Source organism: Callorhinus ursinus, unplaced genomic scaffold, assembly GCF_003265705.2.
Source record: "Callorhinus ursinus isolate GAN/ISIS: 27379988/994484 unplaced genomic scaffold, GSC_fseal_2.0 scaffold14, whole genome shotgun sequence".
NCBI lineage: Eukaryota > Metazoa > Chordata > Mammalia > Carnivora > Otariidae > Callorhinus > Callorhinus ursinus.
In genome coordinates, this window is record NW_027397076.1 from 26,787,064 (window position 1) to 26,800,423 (window position 13,360).

Below are 13,360 nucleotides of genomic sequence, written 5' to 3' on the forward strand. Positions count from 1 at the left end.
TCCGGAACCCCAAGAGCCCTCAGCCAGGCGGGACAACCTTCCTTCCGTGTCTCCGCCCTTCCAGGTTGGTCCCAGCCCCCGCAGCCCGGGCGGCCTGGACCACACCCGCTTCCCTCCGGTGGCCTAGCCGCCCCCGCCGCAGTTCGCGGGAGCGCTCTTCCTGGGGCGGGCACAGGCCTAGGGCGCATGCGCACTGGCCGAAGGGCGCCTCCCTGTCCGGATCTCGCGAAGTTACGTTAGATTGGCCGCCGGTGACGGGTGGCCGGGCCGGGGGCGGGAGGGCTTCTGGGGTAGGAAGGGAGGTCCGCTCGGCCGGGCGCGCCGCCCCAGTGCTCTGTGGGATACTGGAAGTCTCGAGCTTCTCCTCCGGGTTCCCAGCCCTCCTCTGGCCCGCACTCATAGAAACAGTCACACACCCCCTGCCTCCCCTCTCTTCCCTCTCCGCCTCCCCCTTCCCCCCCTCGCGATAAGAAGACCCGGCGGCAGGAGAGGGGATGAAGATGGCGGACGCGAAGCAGAAGCGGAACGAGCAGCTGAAGCGCTGGATCGGCTCCGAGACGGACCTCGAGCCTCCCGTGGTGAAGCGCCAGAAGACCAAGGTGAAGTTCGACGATGGCGCCGTCTTTCTGGCTGCTTGCTCCAGCGGCGACACGGACGAGGTCCTCAAGCTGCTGCACCGCGGCGCCGACATCAATTACGCCAATGTGGACGGACTCACTGCCCTGCACCAGGTCTGTGCACCCTGCCGCCGGCTCTCCTGACTCTGCGGGTTCTCGTCGGCCTCCCGCTGGGGCCTTCTCTGCGCTCTCGGCCTCTGGAGGCTGGGGGCGGCGGGAGACTCCCTGCTGCGGGGTGAGGGGGCGGCTTCCCGAGAGGGAGGGGGGAGAGAACTGGTGGTGGGAGGGCTTCTGGCTTGAGGCCCCCTTCAGACTAGTTGATGCTGGAGTTGGGAACCGGGTGATTTCCGGGGCAGAGGAAAAAGGGACTGTGATCAGCTTGGGGCCCCAGGGCCATTTGTAGACGTGTGTCTGGGATTTGGGGTCGAGACCGGGTGGGGTGTACTGGGGTTGTACCTGGGCCCGATGTCAGTGATATACTTGGACGACGGGGTTGCTAAAGAAAACGACCAACAAGAGGCATTAGGGACACTTGGGCAGATGGACGTCTTTGGCTTGTAGATGGGCATTGGATTTGCTGTAGTTTTTAGGACTTGATTACAAATTATGATGATAATAGTAGTAATCAAGAGCCCTAAGTCTAGTGCCTGGGCGACGATTTCCTGTTTTCTCCTTTATTACTCTTGGTCATTGGGGAGGGGGAAAAACGGGATGTAATTAGCTGATCTGCTCCGGGTGAAAGGGAAGGGATGGAGGTGGATAAGGTAAGGAAGCGTTCAGAAGGGCTTGCCCACCGCCGGACCCGATTGTACTGAAGTGTCTTTCGGAGAAGAGTTTGCCGCAGTGTCAGAGATCCTCGAGCCTCACGTCTTGGGGTGTGCACTGGGGTTAGAGAAGAATAAACACGGGGCACGCTTCTCAGAGCCGATTACCAAACTCTGATTTTCCTTTTGGGGGTGGAAAAAAAGAAAGCTGTTCACAAACTTTTCTCAAAATGGATGCTTTGTGCATATTAAAGTTTTATAGTAGTCTGATTGGGATCTCTCAATGTTAGCCAAATAAGGAGAAACTATTGGCAATCCAGAGATAATGTTGCTTTGCCTTTAACAGGCCAGAAGCAACACAACCACGTAGAGTTCTGCATAAAAAGCAATTTTTAAGTGATGGTAATAGGTGACAAGACACAGACTCTTTCCATTTTCTTAGTGGGCAATTTGGAATTACTTAGAAAACGAGTTCACAGCAATAGCTTCCCCTTAAAATGAAAAGATTTGTAAACTGTCTCAAAGTTGCCTTAATTATACGTGGAAGATCATAGCTGTATTTTATTTAATAGTGTAACAAAAACTTGTTTGAGAGGTTGAAACTTAAGGCTTTATATTTTATGAATATTGCCTTGCTGCCTTTTTAAAAGGTGTGTGGTGGCATTTTCCTTTTACTGCTTCCTGTTTGGTGAATGATGACCGTTTTAAGTTTTATTTAACTGAATTCTCGTATCAAACTTGGCTTATAGCCTTTGTTTACAAAGTTGACTTGATGGATTGAAATCACTGACAAATTGCAGGACAAATCTGGAATTCAGAATGTGGCACCTAGTAAAAATATAGCGCGGTCGGTAGTTGTTTTTCTATTCCGTAAATTTAGAGTCTCTAAAGTATAGCATACTTTTTATTTGGCTGAGGTTTATTTTAAAGCATAGCAAACTCTAGATTCTAAAAACATGGCATTGAGCATGAAAGAAACTTTAGCACTAAAAATGATAATGTAGTTATGTAAGATGAAGGATCGTTCAAGTGTAATTTGTATGTTTTAGTAGGGAATTGATTTTGAAAGACACAGTTATTGTATGCGTAGGTCAAGGTACAGTTGGATAATGGTTTACATCAATATGTTTTATTAAAATTGTCAAGTAGAAATTTAAAATTTTCACACTTGTGGAGGGACCCGATTGTATTGACTTGGAGGAAGAGGAAATTTTCTAATGCTTATATTGGTGTAATATTGGCCTCGGTAGGAGAAAATACATGTAACAGACTCTTAAAGGGTTTTTTTCCCTCTCAGTTTGGACATGTTGCAAGAATCAGCAGATTTATCAATATTTTCCTGATAAACTGAATTCAGTAGTTAGTTTGGCACCATATAGGTATAGTCTTTATTGGGTATTTTGTTTTAGTTGAGAAGCTTTTAAGCAGAAGTTTCAAAGTTTATGCATAATTATTTGCATAATATCTTTTTGTAGTTTATCTGCACATTCCTTAAGTCACTGACGCTAGTCTTTAAAATATCAAGTACTAAAATTTTTATCATGTTTTCTCCACTCTCTTTTTTATCAACTCTTGTACTTTTTTCCCATTGTGACTGTGAGAACAAGGAGTTTGCTTTGGGCAAATTCAGGACAACAGATAGTGAAAGGTGATAAATAAAACTTTTTAAAAAAGAATCACAAGAAAATTTTAAGCTTTTAAGAAATCTCTTGAGTGCTGCTTGTTTTAAATACTTAAGTTATAAAACCTAAAATTGACCCACTGATTTAATGACCCTTGAATAGTGTTTTTTTAATTTAACTTTTCAAAAGATCATGTGATACCTAAAATCTTTTTGCTAGTTTAATTATTGATTAGTCTTTTGGAATATTCATTTACCTTTTTGGTTTTAATTAAGTGTCTTAAATTTCACTGTCAGAAAAGTTTTAGAAATTTCACAACCCATAAATATACTTAATCTAATATTTTACTTACATTTTTAATGTAAGCAGCTTATATTTAAAAGTTTATTGGTTGAATGTGCCTTTTCATTAGAAGTTACAAAAGCTACTTAATTTTCAGCTATTCTTTTTGTATAGAAGTATGTCATCCATACTGGAGAAAAAGCAGTGTTCTTGTCAAATTTCCTGTCTTGGTCTCTAGAATAGCCTCCCTCCCCCTGACTCCCATAGCTAGAAAACAATACTGAACAGTATTAAAGCTAAAGTAAACTTCTCATTTTCTGCAACTGAGGTCTAGGGTAGATTTTCATTTTTATTGGTGAGCATTAATCAGTTCTGATTTTATAGGTACCTGGTTGAGTTTTCTGCCTTGTGATCTGTATCTATATTTTAGTATACATTTATAAAGATTTTAGGAGAGTAATAGGGGTTTCTGTAGAATGCCTTATTGCTGATTACTCCTGATACTGGTATGCATAAATGTAGGACTGAGATTTCTTCAGTGTTGAGTTTAACCTTTGATTTTACTTTAAAATCTTATCTGCTTCCTCTGTGCCAGTAACTTCCAAGTCAGTTTCCAGTTCTCACATTTCTGCAGCGCTCCAGTGCCTCATTTCCATTTTTCTGGTGATGATGTATTGATTTAAAATGAAATATTATTCACTATGTTGTGATTTTATATTTAAAAACGTATATTTAAGTAGTAATATAGTAAATAGAGGTTAACCGCCTCTGCCATAGAATAGCAATTACTGCATTTACATTTAGCTTTGTGATTTCTTCAAAGGATTCTTATTCAAACATGAATCTTCATAGTTATAAATCAGTTTTATACTCTACTTTTATCACTTAACAGTTTCGATGCACATGTATATATGTTTTCATATCCTTAGACTTTACCTATATCCTTTTTTCAGTCTAAGTATTACTCAGTTTTACATCATTGTCAGGAATTTCTTTGAATTCAACCTGAAATAAAACTTAAATCTTTCTTCACCGAGCCTGATCTTCTCATTGATACCTCTGACTCTTTTAATGATGTCATTTAGTCTCTGGATCAAGCTTTAAGCATCCCAGTTATTGTTTATTCATCCCCTTGTGTATATATATCCAATCAATCTTCACAATTGCCTTTGCATCAGTTCTTTTCCTTGCTACTCTTATTATCAACCTAGTTCATACCTTTATTATTTTATCCGAGTATAGTAGTAGGTTAATTGCTTTCTCTGCCTTTATTCTCTCTCTGGTCCAATCCAGCATTCATATTGCTATCAAAATAATTTTTTAATAATATCACTTTCATTGTGTCACTCCTCTCCTTAAATTTTAAGTGTTTCATCATTTAGCTTGTAACTGGTGTATCTCCATTTGTTCTGTTTTTTTGCTGTTTACCTTATTATTAACATGCCTATGGTCATGCTTTTTCTGCCACTAGAATATCCTTCCTCCCTTCTTCGCCAGTCAAATCTTAGTTATTCTTCAGAGTTCAATGGAATTGCCAGCCAGTAGGGATCTTTCTGTCCTTTGAATTTGTGTAATGTTATGGCACTGGAGAAACACTCTTCTTCTGGGGTGCTCATTGTGTCTTATATTTTGCCTCTCTGCTGCTATTGAAACGCTTCTTACTGAATAGTGTTTGTTTTTAAGTTTGTCTTTCCTAATAGAGTATAAGGGCCCAATTTCCCACATGTTTGTATTTTCAGAGCCTGGCACATATTAGGTGCTCACTAAAGATTTACTGACTTGTATCTTTTACCTTGTATTATAAGTGCGGAAGTTTTATACTTTGTATTTATAATATTTATAATTTGTATATTGTGAGATAAATTTTAAAGCCTTCACATCCAGTACTTACTGTTTTTACACATAGTAGAACTTATCTGTTCATAAAACAAATGAAAATCTTTGTTGTGGATCTTCTGTGTAGATTTTTTTTAAAATATCTTGAGCTTTTAAAAAGTTCTTGATAATTAACTTCCTTCCTATTAAAAAACCCTAAACCAGTTTAAATCTTGGTTAAGTGAGAGAAAAATATTTAGTTGAGTCATCAATTAATTTGCCACCTTCTTTATGAGAGTCTGAGCTAGGTCTTATAGAGGAATACAAAGTAGAATTAGATCCATGTTCTATGCTATTATAGTTTTAAAATAAAGTTTTCCTTTTACTTTTCAATAGAGACAGGCTTGCAGATAAGTTTAGTATTCAGTCCTTTTGCTCTTAAAATACAAATTTTATCAACTTTAAGGGAGCCGTTTGAAGCTTCTTTGTAAAAATATGCAGTTCCCCTCTTGACAGTAAAAGGAATACTTTTGTGCAGTCTTTTCTTAAGTGCTTAATCTTCTCAGCCAAGCCGTTTTCACTGAATCTTAATCTGAAATGTAACTCTCTTTAAAAGTATTCTAATAGGGCTACTTAAAGTGTTTTCCAACCAAAAGGAGGAGAGATTGGAGTGGTTGATATTGAGTCTCTTGTTAGAGAATAGTGTAATTGCTATATATGAGAAATCTGTTTAAAACTGAATATAGAGTTTATTGTTTATTTTTGGAGGGTGAGGGATTGTTAAGATCTTAGAAGAATCTACTGAATCACTTAAAAATAACAGTAATATCTGTTTAAAAGAATGTGCGGTGTAAATTATTCTCTCTACATAATTTTTTTATTTGAAAGACTGTAACACTTTATGCTGATGGCCCTTAAAACTCTTTATTGAAACCATCCTAAATCCATTAAAAGGAAAAAAAAACCTAAACAAACAAAACTTCTAACCCCTCCAAACTGGCCCCTCACTTCCTGCAAATAAATGGACAACCCTAGCCATATATGGGGTGCCCTGGTAAGGCACCGGTGCCCGCACTGCTGCTGTTACAGTGTCTTCTCTGCAGTTGCTGCCTTTGTGCTTCCTGGCAGCAGTTTTGTGGTCTGACTTTCAAGTGTCATAACCAAGACCATCTTTCATGTACTTCAGCTAGTGTGATTGCAAGCTGTGACTGAGCATTTTCTAGTACAACCAGCTAGAAGCACTAGATAGAATAGAAGAAATTTGTTACCACATTTTACAAGTACTGTTCACATAAGAAAAGTACTTGCACTTAAAAAAAAAAAAAAAAAAAAAATCTGGGAGCTCCTCTGGGCTGGTTGGGGTGGCAAACAATGCATCTCTTCATGGCGGGGTTGTAAATTCAAGCCCTGTGTCGGGTATAAAGATTATTTAAAAAAAAAATCTTTAAAAAAAAAAAAAAAGTCTTGTTAGGTGATTTTTTTAAAGATGACTAGAAAGATGACTTATATGGGGGTTGGGGAGTATAGAAAATTATTTTGTTACTGCTATAACATATTACTTCTTGAGGGTTCCTGAAGTTGGTTTTCATTCCCTTTCTGCCTGAAAAATATTGCCGTTTTTACCCCCACTTTTCTTTTGAAATTTTATGGGGTTCCACAATCATGTTGAAAAGATGGAGTATTGGCATTTTGGTATACCTCTTTGAAAGATTGAGGACCTCCAGAAGTCCTTTTGAGTTTATTCTAAGTTGGAGTTGGATATTAGCCATGACTTATCAGTGTTTTATTGAGAAGTGAAATTGGCTGGTGAACATTTGCTGAGGACTTGTTATATGTGGAACACTGTGGTACATGCTTTTACAACCAGTATCTCATTTAATTCTCACAGCATGCCTTCTTTCGTGCTCAGCATTACCAAGATAATAAACAACAGAGCTGGATTCTAACATGCAGGTCTATCTGATTCCAAAGCCAAAACTCAACACCATGCTAGATTTCTTCTTTTAAATCTGAAGAAGTGTTCTTAAATCTTCAGTCATTATGGTTGATGACTAGTAGTTAGAGTTTTCTCAGTTAATCAGCTGAGAATCAAATGAAACACACACTACACACACACACATACACACACAATTTTTTCTTTAATTTTTCAAGATTTTATTTATTTATTTGACAGAGAGAGAGAGACAGCGAGAGAGGGAACACAAGCAGGGGGAGTGGGAGAGGGAGAAGCAGGCTTTCCGCAGAGCAGGGAGCCCGATGCGGGGCTCGATCCTAGGACTCTGGGATTACAACCTGAGCCAAAGGCAGGCGCCTAACAACTGAGCCACCCAGGCGCCCCACACACAGGTTTTTCTTCATCTACGTTTGTTTTAGCTAGCCAACCCCTTTATGAGCTTTCTGTGGTAACTGAAATGCAGTAGTACTATATCTAAATTAATCTCAGAATCTGCCCTAATTTTTAGGAACTGCCAAAATTGGTTTTGACTGGTCATTATGTGCAGAATATTTGATCGAGTGCTTTGGGAAGTTGCAAAGGAAGTTACAAAAGCAACAAAAACTCCCTTTTTTTAGGACATAGAATTTAGTCTTTAACCGTCTCTATTTTCCTTTATCCTAATAATAATTTATATTGCTTTAGGCATTTTTAGGTATGCATTTATAGTACATGCTTTGTTTATATATTTACACACACACTTAACTTTTAATGAAGAGATGTTAGAGAGATAAGTTATGATACTCATATCAGTATTAATTTAAAAAAAAAGAAAACCTTGAGTTTGTCATTACCATTTAATCTGCAGTTTACTTCTTGAACAGTGATTATATTGGTATTTATAATTAGGACTTGGGATAATACATGGAATGCTAATAAAATTAACTGAATTAACTTATGAATTAGTAAAACAAACTTTTTAATGTTAATCATGTTTGATTTTAATTGGAAGCCTTGTGTTAGTAGGAATATCCAAGTTATAAAAATATTTTTTAAATCATTTTGCAAAATTTAGCCAAATTATGTTTTAGATCTTAACTTGGAAATGGCAACAGAATTTTTTTTCTTATTGGTAATAAGTGAGAGCATCATTTGAAATGTGATTTACTTGTTGTCCATTAAATCACTCATTCCCTGAATTTTAACATTTCACGCACCTGTAAAATGTTTGCTTACGTTTCACTGACTAAAAGAGGATAGCCTACTTTTTATTTGCCAACGTGATCACCTTATACTATCATCACCGTTTTCATAAAGAAAAAATATTTTAACAACAAAAGGCTATGGTATTCAAATAAATAAAGGAAAGTGGGGATTCATGTCAGTCTATAACATTATTACTGTATTGACCAGAAATTTTCTTGATAGTCTTTCATGCAAGTAGAGAGAATATTTGAGGATGAACAGATTTCATGAATGACTGTATTCCCTGTGTCCTCCTTTTGGTAGAATATGATGGCACTCGGGTGGTGGCAGGCCAGATCATTAAAGTACAAGTGCCTGGCTCCTGATTACCCAAGATGGAGCAAAAAAGAACTTACCTAGAGAGATTCAGAAAACCAGTGAAAGTGACCCACCAGTTCGTATTTTAGGAACCATGAGTTTCATATTTATATTTCTGTAAGCCTTTGCACGTGTAATCTTCCTCTGGAATGTATTTCCTAGCTTATTTATATTAAAGCACATCTCAAAGCACGAAGTGTAGACTTGCATGACCACTGCACACAGTGATTCTCTAAATTACTGTTTAAACTCTAAGTTTGGCACCCAAACGCTACCAGCTATTGTTAGTATATCTTATCTCCAGACAAAATAGTGGATTCCTTCAAATAGGGATTTTGATTCATTTTTCTTTAAATCCTCTTTGGTATTTGAATTTTATTTTAGCAGGTGCACAAAGTTTGTTGGTTAACAAAAAAATTGAACACATTGTAGACCAATCTTGTGAAGGGCTGAGATCATAGAAAACCAAATGATGACAGTTTGTGTGAGTAAACACAACAGAATTAACAAACATTAAAGATATTGTAATAAAAGTGCTTATACCAGTAACTTGCTTTTATAATGCTTAAAATGCAGAGGTGGCCATTGTTATAGTCAAAATTTAGCAGGATCTTAGATTTATTTTTGAAATGGAATATATTCCTGATTACCAATATAAGCAGAATTTTGCTCCATTTATGCAATATATTTTAAAAAATGAATTTTTTTCAGACAAATTGTTGGTTGTTGGTTTAGGAAAGGAGTCCTTAGTATACTGGCATTAGAAGCTAATTCATATTTTCAAATGATTTTAATCACAGTTTTGTTTTGTTTTTTTCTAAATAACACTTTCACTGTGGATCACTGTATGCTAGTATTTTCTGACCTTATTTGTATTTTGGTTGTTTATCTTTTCATTGTTATGCTGACTAACCATAAAAAGACAAACTTGAGCTCTGTGTTACTGCCCTAAGTGTGCTTGCTTGACTCGAATGCTCTTTCATGGGTGGAGACATTCCACATTGTCATGTGTTGTATAGGCATTTCTGAAATGACATTCGGTAGAAACCATGAAAAGAAATGAAGGCATTCCTCAGCTGTCACCTTTTTAGTAATCTTTTTAAATGCCTTATGTGCATTGAGTGAGATATTCTGCAGGGAGAGATTCACTTAAAAAGCATTACTTTAGCTTGATTATTAAGTCATATTTGAGCTGAAATTACATTTTTTGTTAGTTTAACATGTTCTCTAACAAAAATATAAGGTTATAGAAAGTTTGTGTCAGTTTCTTAAATACTTGCATAGTACAAAAGAGAAATTTTGTGAGAATGTGAAGTGATACCCTCTTAGAAGTTAACCATGTGGAAAAGTATATTTTCCTGGATTAATTTTCAAAACACACACATACACGCATACCAGTTACCTTTATAGGAAACATACTAAAGTGTGTACATTTTATTTAGTCTTATTTTAGATGATTATAAATGTATTCCAGTGTTAATACTTTTGTTTGGAACATTTCTGGAGCTCTTCAGCTCCAGGATGCTCTTTCGAATATCTTCAGTACTGAAGTGTTTTGGTTTTTTTTTTCTTTTCTTTCAGGAGAGTTTAATTTTGAAACGGATAGTTATTTGGTGACCAGACCATATGCCTGGTGAACATGGATAATCATATTTAATACCATCAGTGATTAGATGATATTTTAAAAAATGCTTATTTTTAATTGGAATATAATCATATCGAGGCCGTATTGGATTTTATTTGTCTTTTTACATTGGACTTATATATGCTTCAGAATTTCTTCATGTTAACCTGGTGTAGTCTTTGTATTCTAGACTTTGTGTGAAATGAGTCAGTGTTTTAGCTTGTGATTTGAACATGGTGTTTCTTTGTAGATGTTTGTTTTCCACAAAAGATTTTGATGCTACTATTGCCAGATCATGACACTGTATTTCGTTAAGAGCTATTGTTTTTCTCAGAAGTATGTTAATTTGTACAGTTTTTCTTAAAAGATTGGAACAGATGACATGTTCAGCAATCTGTATATCCTTTCCAAGTACATGGAACAGTCTGCATAAAAACTGTCTCATATTCAGGTTTTTTTTTTTCATTACAAAACGTCTGTTGCTACTTAACTCTTTTGACCATCTTTTTTTTTTTTACAATAAAATGTCTTTAAATGATCATCTCCAACACTTTTACTTATCCTGTGATAGACATGAAAAAGCCTTAAGTAATTACTAAGCCTTCAGTGTCTTCTACTCTTGCTTTTTTGTCCTCCCCATCTCCTTTTTACTTTAGAACATGGCTTACTTTCAAGTTTGTTTATCATTCTATATGTATTTTATCCCAAATAAACATTTAAGAATAATTATTTAAGTAAAGTATCATAGAAAAACATAAAAAAAAAAGAAAGAAAGAAATACTGGGATGCCTGGCTGGTTCAGTTAGTACAGCCATGTGACTTTTGATCTCAGGGTCATGAGTTCAAGCTCCATGTTGGATATGGAGCCTACTTTAAAAAAAAAGAAAGAAAGAAAGATTATTCAGATTTTTAGGCCTGAGGCCTTACTAAACCTTAGTAAACTCTACTTTATCCATTTTTATTCAGTATATAACTTTCTATAAATGGGATTCTATTTAATTTTCTGGTTTATAAACTTCTTTTTAAATTAAACTTAAATTAAACAAAATACTAACACTTGATAAAACATAGATGAATCTTAATGACATTATGTTTAAGTAAAGGTAGCCAGTCACAAAAGAACACATTGGATGATTCCATTTATATGAAATGTTCAGAATAGGCAATATATAGAGATAGAAGATAGATTAATGGTTGTCAAAGGCTAGAGGTGTTAAGGGGAAATGGGGAGTGACTGCTAATGGGTATACCATTTCTTTTTAGCATGATAAAAAATGTTCTAAAATTGATTGTGGTGATGGTTACACAACTCTGAATATACTAAAACTGTTTCAGTTCTATACTTGAAATGGGCTATTGTGTGATGTGTGAATTATATCTCAATAAGCTATTAATATCTTTTTAAAAATGAAATTCTCAATTTGTATTCGCCACTAAGATTGAGGCATTGGCAGAGGCTGTAATTACCTTCTCCTAGTCCCCCCAACTCCCTAAGCTTAGTGGCAGAGAGGATGGCCAAACATTATCCTTACCCTAACACAGCTTGCAGCGTACTGAGGTATGTAGATAAATATAGAAGTAATTATAAATTTATGTCAGTCATGTGTAATGATATATAATGGTAGTAGTACAGAGTGCTGTGGAAGTTTGTGAAGGCACGTCGTACCCAGAATTGGGGAGCAGGAAGGCTTCTTGGGGAAAGTTGATGTTTGAGCTGCTGAGTGATGAGTAAAAGCCAGGGTTGTGAGGGACAGAAAGATGTAGAAAATTATTTCAGAGAGAGGGAATAGTATGTTCAAAGAGAACTGGAGGTGAACAGAAGTGTTGAAAGATTTTAATGAGGTTAAATGAGACAATAAAATTTTCTCTTTAAGAAAAATCACTTTGGCTGCAATGTGGAGAATGTACTGAAAAGAGAACAAGACTGGGGGCAGGGGGACTAGTTTAGGAAACTGAGTAGTCTAAAAGATGAACTAACTTAATGGCAATGGAGTTGGAAAATAGTAGATGGACTCAAGACATATTTAGGAAATAGAATTAGTATGAATTGGAAGTGGATTGACCTGAGGGAATAGGAGTCCGAGATGTGCGTGCACTTGGCTTCTGGTTTGGAGTGGAGTGAAGGTGCTTTTCACAGCATATATTCTATTCAGTAAATACTGTGTGCTTACTGTATAGGTCAGAAGCAGAGTATATTTGAATGCTATTGGGGGAGACTGGCAGTTAACAAGAAATTATAATGAAGTGCAAAATGTATGCAAAAGGATATACAAGTTCTTGAGCCAGCATGGAGAAAGGGTGGCCTGACGATAAATAATAAATCAAAATCTTGTTTGGAGGTTTTTTTGTTTTTTTTTTAGTCTTGGACTTAGCCTTTTTTCTTAGATCTCCGTGGTTTTCTAGAAATGTGAATACCAAATAGAAAATGATTTATGAGGCTATAGAGAAACCAGAGGATAAGGATTCATGGTTAGACTTTTTTTTTTTAAGATTTTGGTGAACTATCTAAAAATAAATGCAGAATTTTGTGTTTGTTTTTCCTGTGCCTTTCAAGTTCAGAAGAATTCATTAGGAACTTAGAAGTAAAGCCAGATTTACTTTTATGACATTGTGGGGGAGAACAGAGTATGTGTTTTTAGGGGCTTCAGGGGGTGGAGCACAAAGCTGTTAGGAATAAAGTCATAGTAGTAGTAACAATCTAAAAGTCTTTTATTCCTAAAATAATGCATTGTGAAAATAAGGTCAGATTAAAATGAGAGATGAGATTAGATTTTTTTCAGAGCATGTTGGATTTTGCTCACAGTGGTACAGTTAAAGCATTCAGTCAACAATCTAACTTTCCTCAGTTTCTAAATTTACTAAGTTGTGTTTTCAGGGAAAGTAAAGATAAAATATTAGTTATAAATAAGAAACTTACAACCTGATATATTTCTTTTGTCTAATATATTTTTTATTCAAGTATAATTAACATATAGTGATATATTAGTTTCAGGTGTACAATATAATGATTCAGCAATTCTGTACATTTCTCAGTGCTCTTCAAGATAAATATACTCTTAATTCCTTTTATCTATTTCACCTTTCTCTCACCCACATCCCCTCTGGCAACCACCAGTTTATTCTCTATTTAAAGTCTGATT

General features: G+C 36.5%; 1 protein-coding gene across 4 annotated transcripts in view; it reads left to right on the forward strand.

The window, feature by feature from the left end:
- Positions 1-246: 246 nt before the first annotated feature.
- PPP1R12A (protein phosphatase 1 regulatory subunit 12A) overlaps positions 247-13,360 on the forward strand; it is a 142,325-nt gene continuing 129,211 nt past the window's right edge. For 2 of the 4 annotated variants that reach the window (XM_025881435.2, XM_025881436.2), the window contains exon 1: positions 247-731. In XM_025881435.2, the coding sequence (XP_025737220.1) occupies positions 495-731 (237 nt within the window). In that variant the 5' untranslated portion in view covers positions 247-494. The remainder of the gene's footprint in view (positions 732-13,360) is intronic. The other 2 variants (XM_025881437.2, XM_025881439.2) reach the window with 1 other exon arrangement.